The sequence below is a fragment of the Loxodonta africana genome, chromosome 24 (assembly GCF_030014295.1).
Source record: "Loxodonta africana isolate mLoxAfr1 chromosome 24, mLoxAfr1.hap2, whole genome shotgun sequence".
Classification (NCBI taxonomy): domain Eukaryota; kingdom Metazoa; phylum Chordata; class Mammalia; order Proboscidea; family Elephantidae; genus Loxodonta; species Loxodonta africana.
In genome coordinates this window covers 26,682,273-26,702,282 of record NC_087365.1, presented here as the reverse complement: position 1 = coordinate 26,702,282, position 20,010 = coordinate 26,682,273, and the positions used below count along the sequence as shown (strand labels likewise).

Sequence of the window (20,010 nt, the reverse complement as noted above, 5' to 3'; positions counted from 1 at the left end):
CTGGGAAAGCACTGGGAGACTTGAGAACAGAGAAGATTCCTACAGGTGATCCCACAGGGTATTCACAGCTTGTCTACTTCAATACACAAGGATAAAGACTCTTCGGCTTTCCAAATTAAAAAAAAAAAAGATATCTGTAACAATTAAGGAGATTCAAATGTACTTCATTCAAATAACCTCTTGGAGTTCAAATCTGTGACTTCCTAATTAAACAGTTCAGTAAGTGAATTGAGGGAGAAATAGTGCAAGAACTTTTCAAACACAGCAAATATGTAAAGAGAGAAGTCATAAGGCAAAGAAACGTGGAGGAGCGATTCAAGATATCCAAAATTTGAATAAGAGGACTTCCAAAAGGAAAAAAGAAACAGATGGAGGAGTGGCAGTAAGCCACTTGGGGGAAAAATTTTCAGATAGGAGTCAGATTTCTCATTTGAAAACAAGCTACAGGGCAATGGATTAGCCTCCATTGATTACTGAGAGAAAAAAGACTGCAATCCAAAATATGACATTGAGCCAGGGGTAGTACTTATCTGTCAAGGCAAAAGAAATATGCTTAGGGATATACAAGAATTCCAAGTCTATCACTCAGGTATCCCATTTTAGGAAAATACTAAGCAAATAAATGAAGTTTAACAAAGGATGTAAGAATAGAAAAGGTAAAGAGGAGAGTGGTGAGCAATGAACTTGGTTTTATATTAAAAATTAAATCTTAATGGATGAGGGCAGCCTGGGAACATGTAACGTAAGTACTAAATGAGGACTCTTGTAGAAGGGACATACGGTAAGAAGATTTTTTAAGTATTTGTCATGGATCGAATTGTGTCCCCCCAAATATGTCAACTTGGCTAGGCTATGATTCCCAGTATTGCATGATTGTCCACCATTTTGTCACCTGGTGTGATTTTTCTATATGTTGTAAATCCTACCTCTGTAATGTTAATGAGCCAGGATTAGAGGCAGTTATGTTAATGAGACAGGACTCAATCTACAATATTAAGTTGTGTCTTAATTCAGTCTCTGTTGAGATATAAAAGAAGCAAGCAGAGAGGCAAGAGGACCTCATACCACCAAGAAAGCAGCTCTGGGAGCAGAGTGTGTCCTTTGGACCTGGAGTTCCTGCACAGAGAAGCTCCAAGACTAGGGGAAGATTGATGACAAGGATCTTTCCCCAGAGCCGACAGAGAGAGAAAGGCTTCCCCAGAGCTGGCACCCGGAATTTGGACTTCTAGCATTCTAGACTGTGAGAGAATAAATTTCTCTCTGTTAAAGCCATCCACTTGCGATATTTCTGTTAGAGCAGCACTTGATGTCTAAAACAGTATTGAACTGTATCAGCAAAATATAGGGAGTGGGTATTCTGAAGAAAAAAAAAAAATGTGCCAAAGGTCTCATAGAATAGAGGGAAGGGAAAAGAGGAAACCCCCCCCCCAAAAAAAAAAAAGGGTAGAAATATCCTAAGAGTCTCATTTTTAGGAGGTCGGAATAGAAAAATCAGAGGAAAGTAGAGTATTTGCACAGGGGAAACACTTGATATCTTGCTTGCAAATTACTGTAGAGACACATGCTTTCAGCAATGAGAGCAGGGAAGGGAAGATAGCCATTGATAGGATGGGAAAGTACAGTAGAATTTCCAAGCAAGGGGGGAAATGGAATGAGTGGCAACTTAATCATACCAAGGAAATAAGAAAAAAGGAAAAAGGGAATATAACAATGTAAAATAAGTAATAAAAAAATAGATGGAAAACATAAAATCATTATTTTAGATTTAAAATCATATACTAAATGTGAAACGATTATATAGGCCCAGTAAAAGAAAGCTGGAGTAGCTATGTTAAGGTCAAAGTATACATTAGGACAGGACTGTTAGGAGAAAGATTTTATAGTGATAAAAGGATAAATTCATCAAGAAGTCAAAACAATTCTAAATTCATAGGTATTTATTATACATGAAGCAGAAATGGTGAGATCTAAAAGGAGAAAAGTACAAATCCACAATTATAGTTGAAGATTTCAGCATTGTCCTCTCAATAATTGACAGAACAAATATACAAAAAATTAGGAAGGACATAGGTGATTTGAATAACACTATCAGTCAACTGGATTAATTGACATTTAGAGAACATTATACCAAGGCAGATTACACATTCAAGTGCCCTTGGAGTATTCACCAAGATAGACCATATGCTGGGTTGTAAAACAAGTCTCAATAAGTTTAAAAGGATTGAAATCATATAGAGATAGGCCCTATCCACAGTGGAATTAAAGTAGAAATCAATAACAAGAAGGTCTCTTGAAAACTGCCCCCAAATTTTGGAAGTTAAACAGTGCACTTGTAAATAACACATAGGTTAAAGGAGAAACAACAAGGGAGGTTAAGAAAACCCCTTGAAATGAATGAAGATGCAAGCACATCTTTTTTTTTAAGTTGTGGTAACTTTCCCAAAAGTTGTGTACTGTCTTCCCCTTCACCTAGGTTACCATTTATCTATTGTCTAGTTAGTGTTTTTCCCTCCCCTCCCCACCCCTCCCCTTCCTAGAAACTATCGAAGATTGTTTCTTTCTGTGTATAAACTTTTTCATGAGTTTTTATAGTAGTGGACTCATACAGTGTTTGTCTTTTTGTGATTGACTTAATACACTCAGCGTAATGCCGTCCAGACTCATCTACATCGTGAGATGTTTCGAAGATTCATCATTGTTCTTTATTTTTGCCTAGTGTTCCATTGTGTGTATATTAATATTTGTGAAATGCAACTGAAGCAGCGCATAGAGAGAAACTTATGGCTTTTAAGTGATTATTTTAGAAAAGAAGAAAAGTGTAAAATAAATAAACTTCCACCTCGGAAGCTAGAAAAAAAAAGCAGATTCGTCTGCAGGCAGCACCCGTGTCCATACCTATATTATCAGTGGTACTGTAGAACTTGACCCAAAATTTTACATAGATATTCCTGGCCTTCCTCTTTCAAATCTCTCTAAATTTTCAGTAACCATTTGTTGGCCTTTCACTAGAACTCAGGGACTTGGAAATTAAAGATTGGCAAATTTTAAAAGAATCAAGAACACCTAATGCAGAGGGGATGTGGAGAAAAGTGTATTTTCATATATTGTCAGTACAAATGTGAATTGTTACGGTCTTTTGGAATACAGTTTGGCAGCTTAGTTAATAATTAAAATTCGTATTCCTTTTGGCCCAGTAATCCTTTTCCTCAGATTCTATTCTTAGAAATTAAAGCACAAGTCAGTAAGTCCATATGTATAAGGATATTCGTGGCAGCAATGTGCATAATACCAACCAACTGAAAACAAAATAAATGTCAGTAGGGGAAAGGCAGAAAAAAATAATGATGGATCCGTAGATTGGAATATCATGAGTGAATTATACTAATGCTTGATGAGTTGGAGCAATTCCCATGTTGTATTGAGTGAGGAAAGGAAAATGCAGAAAAGTTTGTATAATAATTTGTGTAGCCAAAAATGATTTAAGAGGACCATGCATTTACCATAGTCTCATGAGTATGAAGAAAAGAAGAATGTTTGCTAGGTAGTTGAATATTTATCTTGTGGGAGGGAGTGGGAGTAAAGGGAAGCTGGGGAGATAGATAAAAAAGAGAAATTATTCTTTAATTAACAGTAAAAGCTTGTCTGCGATGGTATGCATTTCTGTATAATTATATAAATGTGGTTGTTTAAAGATATTAATCATTTAAAATAAGAGTGACCTAAAATGAAGTGACTTTGATTTTCAAATATTTGTCCATGTCCTTAGGAACTCTTAGGAACAAACCAAACGTAGTAGAGAGCCATGAAACTTTTTGACCTAGAAGAGTCTATCTAAAGCAAAGAATCAAAGAAATGTATGCTCATGAGCGCAGGTGCTGGTACATGCTCGCATATGCACACACATACACAATAAAACAATAAGCAGAAGGAAATTTATTTACCCATAAAACTAGAAGTTTAAAGGAGGGCAGTCTCTGGTTGGCTGGTACTACTCTTTAGGGACCTTTACTTTCCTTTGATTTGCCATCCTCGTTGGCTTTGTGTTTAGGCTGGTAGCATGATGGCTGTAGTATATCCAGCTGTAACATTCAACTGTAGCAAAGTCCAGAGGGAGAAGAAAGATGGTCTCTTGGGTGTCTGTCAAGGTTGCGTTTTTTTAGAAGCTGAGACTGAGTTTGGATTAAAAGTTGGTTATTAACACCTATGGGAGGAAGGAACAGGAAGCACAGTTGGGTAAAGGAAGAAATTGAGCTTTGATGCAGACCTGACAAAGGGACATTCTCCAGTGTTGCCTGTCAGAACTATCCCATGTTGGATTGAAATGCTCTGTCCTTTATAGCCCCCATGGTGTGGGCTACGCTGGGAAGGACATGGCCTTGACAAGACAGCTCCTGAAGGAGCTGACAGCTGGACACTGTCTGATGCTCACTCTTCCTTCACCTGGCAGCAAGTCCTTCCCTTGAAGGGCAGTCTAGATGGCACATCTCCATGTCTGCCATACTGTCTTTCTTAAGAATGAGAAAATATTTCCTCATCAGACCTCCCTTGCATTTAAGTATTAGATCATATGCTGTAACAGAGACTGATAATTACCCGTCATATCCCTTTTTTTTTTTAATTAACTTTTATTGAGCTTCAAATGAACGTTTACAAATCAAGTCAGACTGTCACATATAAGTTTATATACACCTTACTCCGTACTCCCACTTGCTCTCCCCCTAATGAGTCAGCCCTTCCAGTCTCTCCTTTCGTGACAATTTTGCCAGCTTCCAACCCTCTCTATCCTCCCATCCCCCCTCCAGACAGGAGATGCCAACACAGTCTCAAGTGTCCACCTGACAAAATTAGCTCAATCTTCATCAGCATCTCTCTCCTACCCACTGTCCAGTCCCTTTCATGTCTGATGAGTTGTCTTCGGGAATGGTTCCTGTCCTGTGCCAACAGAAGGTTTGGGGACCATGACCGCCGGGATTCCTCTAGTCTCAGTCAGACCATTAAGTATGGTCTTTTTATGAGAATCTGGGGTCTGCATCCCACTGATCTCCTGCTCCCTCAGGGGTTCTCTGTTGTGCTCCCTGTCAGGGCAGTCATCGATTGTGGCCGGGCACCAACTAGTTCTTCTGGTCTCAGGATGATGTAGGTCTCTGGTTCATGTGGCCCTTTCTGTCTCTTGGGCTCTTAGTTATCGTGTGACCTTGGTGTTCTTCATTCTCCTTTGATCCAGGTGGGTTGAGACCAATTGCCCATCATATCCTTTTACCACTTCTCCCATAAGAGAATTCCTGATTTTTTTTGCTGGGTACGTGGTTATCTGGAATAATGAGTACATTTCTCAGCCTCCCTCTACATGTAGATATGTCAGTACCTCCTGGCTAATGAGATGTAAGTTGAAGTGTCATGTTTGACTTGTGTGTGTGGGGAGGGTGGGAGTGCCTCATTTTCTTTTCCTCCTTCCTGCAGGGTGCAATGTGGGTATAATGACTGGAGGTTGAGTAGCCATCTTGAATTATGAGGTAGAAGCCATACATCGAAGATAACAGCAATAAGGTAGAAGAACACTGGATCTCTGATGATCTTGGAAATGCCTTATGAGCTCTAGATTGCTTGCTTTTGGACTTTATATCTTGGTTAAGCCATCACTATTCAGATCTTTCCATCAGTTGCATTAGAACCTAATCCTAACTGATAAACGTTTCTTTTTCTTTTTTAAACTTATTATACTTTAAGTGAAAGTTTACAAATCAAGTCAGTCTCTCATACAAAAACTTATACACGCCTTGCTATGGACTCCTAGCTGCTCTCCCCTTAGTGAGACAGCATACTCCTCTCCATCCTATATTCCCCATGTCCAGTCAACCATCTCCTGTCCGCCTCTGCTTTCTCATCTCGCCTCCAGACAGGAGCTGCCCACATAATCTCATGTGTCTACCTGAGCCAGGAAGCTCACTCCTCATCAGTATCATTTTCTGTCTTATAGTCCAGCCCAATCCCTGTCTGAAGAGTTGGCTTCAGGAATGGTTCCAGTCTTGGGCTAATAGGGGGTCCAGCGGCCATGACCTCTGGGTTCCCCTCAGCCTCAGTCAGACCATTAAGTCTGGTGTTTTTATGAGAGTTTGAGGTCTGCATCCCAGTGCCCTCCTGCTCCATCAGGGATTCTCTGTTATATTCCCTGTCAGGGCAGTGATTGGTGGTAGCCAGGTACCAACTAGTTCTTCTGGTCGCAGCCTGATGTAGTCTTCGGTTTATGTGGCCCTTTCTGTCTCTCGGGCTCATATTTACCTGGTGTCTTTGGTGTTCTTCATCCTCCTTCGCTACAGATGGGTTGAGACCAATTGATGCATCTTAGATGGCTGCTTGCTAGTGTTTAAGACCCCAGATGCCACTCACCAAAGTGGGATGCAGAATGTTTTTCTTTTCTAACACGCTCCCTTTTCAACCTTGGGTTCCCTATTACCAGCTTTCCTGTCCCCTCCTGCCTTCTACTACTTGCCCCAGGGCTGGTGTGCCCCTTTAGTCTTGTTTTGTTTTATGGGCCTGTTCAATCTTTGACTAAAGGGTGGGCCTCAGGAATGACTTCATTACTGAGCTGAAAGGGTGTCTAGGGGTCTTGCTCTCAGGGTTTCTCCAGTCTCTGTCAGGCCAGCAAGCCTGATCTTTCTTTCTGAGTTAGAATTTTGTTCTACATTTTTCTCCAGCTCTGTCTGGGACCCTCTATTTTGATCCCTGTCAGAGCATTCGGTGGGTAGCCGGACACCAACTAGTTGTATTGGACTCAGTCTGGTGGAGGCAATGGTAGATGTGGTCCATTAGTCCTTAGGACTAATCTTTCCCTTGCGTCTTTAGTTTTCTTCATTCTTTCTTGTTCCTGAAGGGGTGAGACTAGTGGAGTATCATAGATGGCTGCTCACAGGCTCTTAAGATCTCAGATGCTACTCACCAAAGTAAAATGTAGAACATTTTCTTTATAAACCATGTTATGCCAGTTGATCTAGATGTTCCCGAGACCATGGTCCCCACAGCCCTCAGCTCAGCAGTTCTGTCCCTCAGGGAGTATGGATATGTCTGTGGAGCTTCCATGACCTTGCCTTGTACAGGTTTTGCTGGCTTCCCCAGTATTGTGTACTGTCTGTCTTACCGTTTACCAAAGTTACCAGTTACGTATTGTCTATTTAGTGTTTTTCCATCCCCACCCTTCCCCGCCCTCATAACCATCAAACATTGTTCCTTTTTGTATGTAAACCTTTTCATGAGTTTTTACCGTAGTGGTCTCATACAATGTTTGTCCTTTTGTGATTGCCTTATTTCACTCAGCATAATGTCCTCCAGATGCATCCATGTTATGAGATGCTTCCACAGATTCATCATTGTTCTTTATTGTTGCATAATACTCCATTGTGTGTATGTACCACAGTTTGTTTATCCATTCATCTGTTGATGGACACCTAGGTTGTTCCATCTTTTTGCTATTGTGAACAATGCTGCAGTGAACATGGGTGTGCAGATACCTATTCAACTCTTATTTTTCTAGGATATATTCCTAGGAATGAGATTGCTGAATCATATGGTATTTCTATTTCTAGCTTTCTAAGGAAGCGCCAAGAACGTTTTCTTAATACATTTTGTTATGCCAGTTGACCTAGATGGCCCCTGAAGCCCTGGTCCCCAGGCCCCTATCCCTGCTACTCTGACCCTTGAAGTTTTTTTGTATTCAGGAAACTTCTTTGCTTTTGGTTTGGTCCAGTCGTGCTGACCTCCCCTGTATTGTGTGTTGTCTTTCCCTTCACCTGAAATAGTTGTTGTCTACTATCTAATTGGTGAATACCTCTCTCCCTCCCTCCCCACCCTCGTAACCATCAAAGAATATTTTCTTCTGTTTAAACTTTTTTTTGAATTCTTATAATAGTGGTCTCATACGATATTCGTCTTTTTGCAACTGACGAATTTCACTCAGCATAATGGCTTCCAGATTTCTCCAGGTTATGAGATGTTTCACAGATTCATCATTGTTCTCAATTATTCCATTATGTGAATATGCCATAATTTATTTATCTGTTGATGGGCACCTTCGTTGCTTGCATCTTTTTGCTGTTGTAAACAGTGCTGCAGTGAACATGAGTGTGATTAAAAAAAAAAACAAACCCCAGTGCCACACATTTCTAATTAATCACTGGCAAGGAGAACAGGAAACCATGATTGGCTTAGACTAACATTTTGGGGGTAGAAAGGATGTCGGGGAGTAAAACATGGGAACATCTATATCAGGCAAGTACAACACAGGGAGAGAAGGGCAAGGAAGTTGGAGAATTTTCAGGGGATGATTATTGTAATAGACCATAGAATCTTTATTTTTTCAAATCGTGTGTGTGTATATATATATATATATATAAGTGAAGAGAACTTGAAGCACTTACTAATGAAGATCAAAGACCACAGCCTTCAGTATGGATTGCACCTCAACATAAAGAAAACAAAAATCCTCACAACTGGACCAATGAGCAACATCATGATAAAAGGTTGTGCAGAAAAAAGACTGAAGTTGCCAAGGATTTCATTTTACCTGGATCCATAATCAACAGCCGTGGAAGCAACAGTCAAGAAATCAAAAGACGCATTGCATTGGGTAAATCTGCTGCAAAAGACCTCTTTAAAGTGTTGAAGAGCAAAGATGTCACCTTGAAGACTAAGGTGCGCCTGACCCAAGCCATGGTATTTTCAGTCACATCATATGCATGTGAAAGCTGGACAATGAATAAGGAAGACTGAAGAAGAATTGATGCATTTGAATTGTGGCATTGGCGAAGAATTTTGAATATACCATGGACTGCCAGAAGAACAAACAGATCTGTCTTAGAAGAGGTACAACCAGAATGCTTCTTAGAGGCAAGGATGGCAAGACTGCATCTTACATACTTTGGACGTGTTATCAGGAAGGATCAGTCCCTGGAGAGGGACATCACGCTTGGCAGAGGACAGAGTCAGCAGAAAAGAAGACGACCCTCAACGAGGTGGATTGACACAGTGGCTGCAACAATGAGCTCAAGCATAACGATGATTGTGAGGATGCCTCAGGACCGAGCAGTGTTTCGTTTTGTTGTGCATAGGGTCGCTATGAGTCAGAACCTTCTCAACGGCACCTGACAACAACAAGGCAATAGTCTTGGGAGATCCTGTAGTCTATATTGGTCCAGGAAGTCTGGCCTTGTTTTTTTTTTTTTTAAGGAATTTGAGGTTTGTTCTACATTTTGCTCCCATTCTGCCAAGGACCATCTATTGTGCCCCTGGTCAGAACGGTTGTTGCTGGTAGCTGGGTACCATCTAGTTCTTCTGGTCTCAGGATAGATGAGGCTGTGGTTTGTGCGAGCTCTTAGTCCTGTAGAATAGTTTCTTCTTTGAGTCTTTTGTTTTCTTCTTTCTGTTTTGCTCCAGTTGAGTACAGACCAATAGTTGTATCTTAGATGGCTGCTCGCAAGCTTTTAAGACTCCAGATGCTACTCACCAAACTAGGAGGTAGAACAGCATCTTTATGAACCGTGTTAAGTCAGCTGACCAACTTGTCCCTGAGTCTATGGTCCTAAACCTTCAAACTCAGTAAACCAAACCCATGAGGTATTTAGTTATATCTAGGAAGTATTTACAATCATGCACCCGTGTGCTTTATTATGTATATGAATATATATGCAGCACACACAAACATGTATTTGCATATGCCTACAGATACACCTGTACATGCATACCTATATACACATGTGCCTTCCCGTGCACATATATGCATACATATCTACATATCTACTTGGAAACCCTGATGGCGTAGTGGTTAAGTGCTGTGGCTGCTAACCAAAGGGTTGGCAGTTCAAATCTGCCAGGTGCTCCTTGGAAACTCTATGGGGCAGTTCTACTCTGTCCTATAGGGTCGCTATGAGTCGGAATCGACTCAAGGGCACTGGGTTTGGTTTTGGTTTGTCTACTTAAGTAACTACACACACACACACACACACACGGTTACATTATATATATGTGTATATATATGTATGCATATATAGATATTTTGGTTGTTATTACTGTTGTTACAAAATTGTGTATGTTATAGCATTTACCAGAGGAGCCCTGGTGGTGCAGAGGTTAAGGCTCTCGGCTGCTAACTAGAAGGTTGCCTTTTCGAACCTACAAGCCGTTTTGCAGGAGAAAGATGTGACAGTCTGCTCCCATAAAGATTTACAGCCTTGGAAACCCTGTGGGGCAGTTCCACTCTGTCCTGTAAGGTCACTCTGAGTTGGAATTGACTTGATGGCAGTGGGTTGGGTTATGGTATTATAGCATTAAACAAAATTGTCCCTTATTCTTGGGTACTTCTTATTGTTATCATTTGTTTTGGTCAGGTTGTGCAGGCTTCACCCATATTGGGAATTGCCTTTCCCATCACTAAAAACAACAGGTATCTTCTATGTAGAAAGTGATTCCTCCTCCCTCACCCTCCTATCCCTGGTAGCCATCGAAGAATGTCGCTTTCAGTGTATATACCTATTCTTGCCTTTTTATAAGAATGAGACTATATAACATTTGTCCTTTTGTGATTACCTTATTTCACTCAGCATAATGTCCTCCAGATTCATCCATGTTATAATATGTTTCAAGAACTCATCATTATTCTTTATAGCTGTATTGTATTCCATTGTATGCATGTACCATAATTTGTTTATCCATTCATCTGTTGATGGGCACTTAGGCTGTTTCCATCCTTTTGCTGTTGTGAATAATGCTGCAGTGAACACAGGTGTGCATATTGTCTATTTGTGTCACTTCCATTAGATCTCTAGAGTATATACCTAGGAGTGGGATTGTTGGATCATAAGGTTTTTCTATTTCTGGTTTTTAGAGGAGGTGTCATACCGTTTTCCATAGTACTTATACCATTTTACAGTTTCACTAGTAATGTATAAGAGTTCTAGTCTCCCCACACCCTAGCCAGCATTTATTTTCTGTTTTTCTTTTTTTGATCAGTGCCATTTTTGGAGGAGTGAGATGGTATCTCATTATAGTTTTGAGTTGCATCTCTCTCTAATAGCTAATGATTGCAAGGATCTTTTTATATGTTTGTTAGCCACCTGAATGTCACCTTTGGTGAAGCATCTGTTTATGTTCTTTGCCCATTTTTGATTGGATTGTCTTTTTGTTGCTGAGTGGTCCAAGTTTTCTATATATTTTGAAGATTAGACCCCTATCAGATATGTTGTTCCCAAAGATTTTCCCCCATTCTGTAGGTTTTCATTTTATTCTTTTGATGAAGTCTTTTGATGAGTGTAAGTATTTAATTTTATGAGGTCCCAGTTATCTAATTTGTCTTCTGTTTTTTGTGCATTTTTAGTTATTTGTTAGTCTATTTTCTGTAAAAAATTAGGTCCCACAGTTTTGTCCCTGTGTTATCTTTTGGGAACTTTATAGTTTTAATGTTAACTTTTAGGTCTTTGATCCATTTTGAGTTAGTTTTTGTGTATAGTGTGAGTTACGGATTCTGTTTCATTTTTCTGCAAATGGATATTCACTTTTGCCAGCATCATTTGTTAAAGAGTCTGTTTCTTCCCCACTGAATGGACTTTGACCCCTTGTTCAAAATCAGCTGCCCATAGATGAGTGGACCTACTTTTGGATTCTCAATTCTATTCCATTGGTCTATATATTTGTCATTGTACCAGTACCAAGCTCTTTTGATTACTGTCACTGTATAGTATGTTTTGAGATCAGAAACTGTGAGGCCTCTACTTTATTCTTCTTCAGTATCACTTTGGCTATTCCAGGGCCTCTTTCCGTATAAAATTGGTCATTAATTTTTCCATTTCAGTGAGGAATGTTGTTGGGATTTGAATCAGGATTGCATTAGATGTATCGGTTGCTTTAGGTAGTATTGACATTTTCACAGTGTTAAATCTTCCAGTCCACAAGCATGAAATGTTCTTCCATTTATGTAGGTTTCTTTTATTTTTTGTAGTAGTGTTTTTTTTTTTTTTTTTTTCAAGTGTCCACCTGATATAATTAGCTCACTCTTCATCAGCATCTCTCTCCCACCCGCTGACCAGTCCGTTTCATTTCTGATGAGTTGCCTTCGGGGATGGTTCCTGTCCTGTGTCAACAGAAGGTCTGGGGAGCATGGCCGCCGGGATTCCTCCCGTCTCAGTCAGACCATTAAGTTTGGTCTTTTTATGAGAATTTGGGGTCTGCATCCCACTGATCTCCTGCTCCCTCAGGGGTCTTCTGCTGTGCTCCCTGTCAGGGCAGTCATCGATTGTGACCGGGCACCAACTAGTTCTTCTGGTCTCAGGATGATGTAGGTCTCTGGTTCATGTGGCCCTTTCTGTCTCTTAGGCTCTTAGTTGTCGTGTGGCCTTGGTGTTCTTCATTTTCCTTTGCTCCAGGTGGGTTGAGACCAATTGCTGCATCTTAGATGGCTGCTTGTTAGCATTTAAGACCCCAGATGCCACATTTCAAAGTGGGATGCAGAATGATTTCATAATAGAATTATTTTGCCAATTGACTTAGAAGTCCCCGCAAACCATGTTCCCCAGACCCCCGCGCTTGCTCCGCTGACCTTTGAAGCATTCATTTTATCCCGGAAACTGCTTTTGGTCCAGTCCAATTGAGCTGACCTTCCATGTATTGAGTGTTGTCTTTCCCTTCACCTAAAGCAGTTCTTATCTACTGATTAATCAATAAAAAACCCTCTCCCACCCTCCCTCCCTCCCCCCCTCGTAACCACAAAAGTATGTGTTCTTCTCAGGTTTACTATTTCTCAAGATCTTATAGTAGTGGTCTTATACAATATTTGTCCTTTTGCCTGTGACTCATTTTGCTCAGCATAATGCCTTCCAGGTTCCTCCATGTTATGAAATGTTTCAGAGATTCGTCACTGTTCTTTATCGATGCGTAGTATTCCATTGTGTGAATATATCACAATTTATTTACCCATTCATCCGTTGACGGACACCTTGGTTGCTTCCAACTTTTTGCCATTGTAAACAGAGCTGCAATAAACATGGGTGTGCATATATCTGTTTGTATGAAGGCTCTTGTATCTCTAGGGTATATTCCCAGGAGTGGGATTTCTGGGTTTTATGGTAGTTCTATTTCTAACTGTTTAAGATAACGCCAGATAGATTTCCAAAGTGGTTGTACCATTTTACATTCCCACCAGCAGTGTATGAGAGTTCCAATCTCTCCGCAGCCTCTCCAACATTTATTATTTTGTGTTTTTTGGATTAATGCCAGCCTTGCTGGTGTGAGATGGAATCTCATGGTAGTTTTAATTTGCATTTCTCTAATGGCTAATGATCGAGAGCATTTTCTCAGGTATCTGTTGGCTGCCTGAATATCTTCTTTAGTAAAATGTGTGTTCATATCCTTTGCCCACTTCTTGATTGGGTTGTTTGTCTTTTTCTGGTTGAGTTTTGACAGAATCATGTAGATTTTAGAGATCAGGCGCTGGTCGGAGATGTCGTAGCTGAAAATTCTTTCCCAATCTGTAGGTGGTCTTTTTACTCTTTTGGAGAAGTCTTTAGATGCGCATAGGTGTTTGATTTTTAGGAGCTCCCAGTTATCGGGTTTCTCTTCATCATTTTTGGTAATGTTTTGTATTCTGTTTATGCCTTGTATTAGGGCTCCTATGGTTGTCCCAATTTTTTCTTCCATGATCTTTATCGTTTTAGTCTTTATGTTTAGGTCTTTGATCCACTTGGAGTTAGTTTTTGTGCATGGTGTGAGGTATGGGTCCTGTTTCATTTTTTTGCAAATGGTTATCCAGTTATGCCAGCACCATTTGTTAAAAAGGCTATCTTTTCCCCAGTTAATTGAAACTGGTCCTTTGTCAAATATCAGCTGCTCATACGTGGATGGATCTATGTCTGGGTTCTCAATTCTGTTCCATTGGTCTATGTGTCTGTTGTTGTACCAATACCAGGCTGTTTTGACTACTGTGGCTGTATAATAGGTTCTGAAGTCAGGTAAGGTGAGGCCTCCCACTTTCTTCTTCTTTTTCAGTAGTGCTTTGCTTATCCAGGGCTTCTTTCCCTTCCATATGAAATTGGTGATTTGTTTCTCTATCCCCTTAAAATATGACATTGGAATTTGGATCGGAAGTGCGTTAAATGTATAGATGGCTTTTGGTAGAATAGACATTTTTACTATGTTAAGTCTCCCTATCCATGAGCAGGGTATGTTTTTCCACTTAAGTATGTCCTTTTGAATTTCTTGTAGTAGAGCTTTGTAGTTTTCTTTGTATAGGTCTTTTACATCCTTGGTAAGATTTATTCCTAAGTATCTTATCTTCTTGGGGGCTACTGTGAATGGTATTGATTTGGTGATTTCCTCTTTGGTGTTCTTTTTGTTGATGTAGAGGAATCCAAGTGATTTTTGTATGTTTATCTTATAACCTGAGACTCTGCCAAACTCTTCTATTAGTTTCAGTAGTTTTCTGGAGGATTCCTTAGGGTTTTCTGTGTATATAATCATGTCATCTGCAAATAGTGATAACTTTACTTCTTCGTTGCCAATCCGGATACCTTTTATTTCTTTGTCTAGCCTAATTGCCCTGGCTAAGACTTCCAGCACGATGTTGAATAAGAGCGGTGATAAAGGGCATCCTTGTCTGGTTCCCGTTCTCAAGGGAAATGCTTTCAGGTTCTCTCCATTTAGAGTGATATTGGCTGTTGGCTTTGCATAGATGCCCTTTATTATGTTGAGGAATTTTCCTTCAATTCCTATTTTGGTAAGAGTTTTTATCATGAATGGGTGTTGGACTTTGTCAAATGCCTTTTCTGCATCAATTGATAAGATCATGTGGTTTTTGTCTTTTGTTTTATTTATGTGATGGATTACATTAATGGTTTTTCTGATATTAAACCAGCCTTGCATACCTGGTATAAATCCCACTTGATCAGGGTGAATTATTTTTTTGATGTGTTGTTGGATTCTATTGGCTAGAATTTTGTTCAGGATTTTTGCATCAGTGTTCATCAGGGATATAGGTCTATAATTTTCTTTTTTTGTAATGTCTTTACCTGGTTTTGGTATCAGGGAGATGGTGGCTTCATAGAATGAGTTGGGTAGTATTCCGTCATTTTCTATGCTTTGGAATACCTTTAGTAGTAGTGGTGTTAACTCTTCTCTGAAAATTTGGTAGAACTCTGCAGTGAAGCCATCCGGGCTGTAGTAGTGTTTTATAGTTTTCCTTGTATAGGCCTTTTATATCCCTGGTTAGGGTTATTCCTAGGTATTTTATCATTTTGGGGGCAGTTGCAAATGGTATTATTTTCTTGATTTCCTTTTTGGAGCTCTCCTTGTTAGTGTAAAGGAACCCAACTGATTTTTGTGTGTTGATCTTGTGCCCTGAAACTTTGCTGAATTCTTCCATTAGATCTAGTAGCTTTCTTGTGGAATCTCTGGGATTTTCTACGTATAGAATCATGTCATCTACAAATAGGGATAGTTTTACTTCTTCATTACTAATTTGTATACCCTTTATTTCCCTTTCTTGCCTTATTGCTCTGGCTAGAACTTCCAGTACAACATTGCATAGGAGTGGTGATAAAGGGCATCCTTGTCTCATGCCTGTTCTCAAGGGGAACGCTCTCAGTCTTTATCCATTGAGAATAATGTTGGCATATGCCCTTAAATTATATTTTATTGTGTTTTCCATGAAAATTTACACAGCAGATTGTAGTTGTTGTTAGGTACCATCGAGTTTGTTCTGACTCACAGCGACCATGTGTACCACAGAACGAAACATCGCCCAGTCCTGCACCGTCCTCACAGTTGTGGCTATGTTTGAGCCCATTGTTGCAGCCATTGTATCAGTCTGTCTTGTTGAGGGTCTTCCTCTTTTTTGCTGACTCTCTGCTTTACCAAGCACGATGTCCTTTTCCAGGGACTGGAGATTAGGTTTCCATTAAACAATTTTTACACAAATTATTCAGTGACCTTTTTTACATTCTTTACAATGTGTGAACATTCTTGTTGTTTCCATTCTGTTTGTTCGGTTTTCAGTAATCTAGTTTCCCTGCCCCCTTACCTTCTGATTTTTTTTTTTAAATAATTGTTGACCATTTGGTCTCATATAGATGATTTTTTAAAGGAGCACAGTACTTACAGGTGATATTCTTTATTTTGTGGCGCCCATCTGTTATTTAGCTAAAAGGTTAGCCTCAGGAGATAGTTTCTGTTCAAGATTTAAAGATTATCTCGGGGCAGTAGTCTTGGGGAGTCCTCTGGTCTCAAATGGTCCAGTAATCTGGATTTTTTTAAGAATTTGAGGTTTTGTTTCACTTTTTCTCCCATTCTGTCAGGATTCATCTATTGTGACCCTGATCAGAACGATTGGTATTGGTAGACGAGTGCCATCTTGAACTTCTGGTCCTAGGGTAGATGAGGCAATGGTTTGTGTGGATAGTTAGTCTTGTAGACTAGTTTCTTCTCTGAGTCTTGGGTTTCCTTCTGGACCATGAAATCTTAACTAGGTAAGTGGGAAAGTGAAATGTGTGGGTGGTGAGTGGTGAACAGTGAAAAAGCGATGGTCCTATGAACTGAAGGTTCCATAGGCTGAAAACGCACTGGACAGAGGGAACTAGGCTAATCAGCTAGGGAGTTAGGAAATGGTGATCAGAGGGTAGGATGCTCCAATGGAGGTTCTGGTGATTGTGCTGTTACTGTTAATGGGTAAGGAGCGGGTGGCGAAAGTGGAATGGAAGAAAAGATTATGAGTGGTAAGGTTAAGAGACTGAGAGGAGGCTGAGTTTTGGATGCAATGTCTTGAATGTTAATGCAGATGAATGGAAGACAGTGAACTAGGTGCTGATATCTTCAGTGCGTGAGAAGTAATTGGGATGTGAATAGATGACTTAGAAAGTAAGGCAGGCAAATCCAGAAGAAGCATCTGCTTTAGGGAGGCTGACATTGTTGATGCAAGAGGGAAAAATGATCTGGAAACAGCAAACTAGTGCCATCAAACAGCAAGGAGGAAGGAAATAGCATCCTTCTTAAAAGCTAAAAAATTCTATGTATCAATACTAGGCACAAAGGACAGAGATAAAAGTTAACAGAAAATATATTTGTAGTACATTTAACATACAAATAAGAAGTGTTTTTAATATTAAAAAAAGCCCTTACCCTAAATATTAATTCGAAAAAGACAACTTGGTAGCAAAATGGGCAAAGAATATGAATTCCTAGTTCACAAAGGAGGAAATGCAAATGACCAAAACATACAAAAGGAGACTCAAACATCATGGTTAGCATCAGTCAGAATATTAGTGAGATACCAGCATGTGCCCCTTGTAACCTAGTGTCTGAACCTGCCTGAATTCAGGAGGAGGAATAAGAATCAGCATCAGCGCAAAGCGGGTTCTAATGAGGTGGAGGTCAGACATACCTCCACTATCCAACTTTTTCACCATTTCTGACAGCAGCTGGCCCCCCAAGGCACTCTCTACTTCTCTGCTGGGTTTGATAATTCATTACAGTGGCCACACAGAACTCACAGACCATACTTAGAGTTATGTGGTTTATTAGGGAAGTAACAGGCTACAACTCGGGGTCAGGATCAACTTGGAAGTAACAGGATACAACTCAGGAGAGAGAGTCAACTTTGTCAATTAGGACAGCTTCCAACCAGGGCAGCACTCAGCTCCTTCTCTAGGCCATGCCAGCCAGCGGCCCTTCTGTTGACCACTGGGCCTCGCTGGGTCTCTGTGGGCCTTGCCTTTGCCACCGGCTTCTCTGGACCTTGCCTGTGCCCTGCTTGGGCAAGTGTTATAGCTCTTTTGGCCCTGACAACAAGTGCCTAGAGGCACCCCATTCTGCCAGCAAACCTCCTGCCTGAAGATGCTCAGCTCTCTCTCTTTCTCTGGGCTGGTAATCCCCAGCGCAATGGTTTGCAGGTCTGGTGGTACCCTCCACTGGTACTGCTGCCACCATCTCATGCCATTTCGTGCAGTCTTCAGTGTTACATCTCTTGACCTGTATTACAGTTCTTTTAGGAGGTTCCCTCTCTCTCTAAAAACCTCTGTTGGATTCACTGCTTATATATGAGCAAGCTGCTTATCAATTTCAAGGCATGGCCCTCCCAGCTGGGCCACAAACTGACCAATCCCTGCAAGGTCACTTAATTCTATTGGGTAGTTTTATGTACCCTATTTGCATAGTAAACTGACGAGTCCCTGCAAGGTGCATAAAATAGATCAATCACAGGGCAGGCTGTGTCCCAACCATTTTTGGCAGAATTATAACCCAAGGCCAGAATGGCCAGATATATGAGAAACCCATTGCACTGCACCCATTATGTTAGCAAAATCTAAAAATATTACTAAACTTAAGGCTTGCATGAGCGTGGGAAGATAGGTGCGTGGTAGGTGGCCAATTCAGAAGCAGGAGCTAAATGACTGCAGTGAGTCTGTTATGTGTTGTGGCTTGATATGCCTGCCTACCACAGTTACACTGTAAATAGTAGTATGTTTTTTTATTAAATATACTCTACTTGTAAGTTTCCACTTTTAAGGGGGGAGAAAGATGTGGCAGCCTGCTTGCATCAAGATTACAGCCCTGGGGCAGTTCTCTGCAGTCCTATAGGGATGCTATGAGTCAGAATCAAGTTGACACAGTGAGTTTACTTGTAACTGCAACTGTGTGATCTTAATTTAAAAAAAACCAATTTGTATTTATAAATGAGTTCTCATGGCCGTTTTCATGGTACAAAGTATGACCTTCCAGTCTTAGAATGATTTCAAAATAATGTTTTTGTTTATTCCTGTTGGTTTTAATATTTTTGTATCCTCTTATTTTAAGTGTGTGGCGAGGGTTTTTTTTTGTTCAAATTCATGCAATTTTGTATATAACTGTCTAGTCATTTTCTGATTATAGTATGCATTCATGTACCCACTATACTTAATTTGGGATTATATGGAAGATTAAGAAAGCTGCTATCAATATATGAACTTCTGAAGGACTTAAGTTTTTATTTTTATTTAAATTACAGACTAACTGGATCTTCAGGGTTTATAACAGATGGACCTGGAAATTATAAATATAAAACGAAGTGCACATGGCTGATTGAAGGACAGTAAGTAGTAATGGCTTCATTTTTCTTTAGGATAGAGCTCAGTATGACATTACTTTTCCTAGAAGTGAAATTAACCATCAGTAGCATAAAGTACTTAAAACATTTTTTTATTTTATAACTTTTCATTTGACAAATGAATTTGGTTTTCTTATTTCCTTGATCTTTATTGTTAATTAAAAAGAAATTTCACGTTTTGATTTAGTGTCACAAATGAATTGTATACATGTGAAATTTGTGTGTTTTCAACTGTACTAGTTAAAAAGCTGTTATTTTTTAAAAATGATGTGTTTTCGGTGAAGTTTTACACGGCAGAATTTCCATACAAGTGCTTCAGTGACATTGGTTACATTCCTCGTAATGTGTGAACATTCTGATTTCCATTCTGGTTGTTCCATTTCCATTGATCTAGTTTCCCTGGCCCCTTACATTCTTATCTTTGTTTTAAAGTAACTGTTGACTATTTGGACTCGTATAGGTGATTTTTTTTAAAGGAACACAGACTTACGGGTGGTATTCATTATTTTTTGAACCAAGGTGACCCTCAGGGGTTAGTTTCAGTTCAAAGTCTGAAGAGTTTCTGTAGGCATTAGTCTCAAGGAGTCCCTCACTCTCAACTCGTCCAGTAGGTCTGTGTTTTTTTTTTTTTTTTAAAGAAATTTGAGGTTCTGTTCCACATTTTTTCCCATTCTATCATAGTCCACGTATTGTTGTCCTGATTGGAAGGTCGGTCGTGGTAGCCAGGCATGATCTAGTTCTTCTGGTCTCAGGTTAGATGAGGCCGTGGTTTGTGTATACACTATCGAGTATTTTTCATGGTTTACTTAAAGCATTAGCAAATTACAATATTTTGTCATTTTTCTAAGTACCTGTTTTTATTGTGGGCAAGAAAATCAGAATAAATCTGTATCACCCAA

The 20,010-nt window shown here is 39.8% G+C and overlaps 1 protein-coding gene across 5 annotated transcripts in view; it reads left to right on the top strand.

Moving 5' to 3' along the window:
• ATRN (attractin) overlaps positions 1–20,010 on the top strand; it is a 215,102-nt gene that overhangs the window by 32,827 nt on the left and 162,265 nt on the right. For all 5 annotated transcript variants that reach the window (XM_003411610.4, XM_064275832.1, XM_023550062.2 and 2 more), the window contains exon 2: positions 19,013–19,096. In XM_003411610.4, coding sequence (XP_003411658.1) covers positions 19,013–19,096 — 84 coding nt within the window. The remainder of the gene's footprint in view (positions 1–19,012; positions 19,097–20,010) is intronic.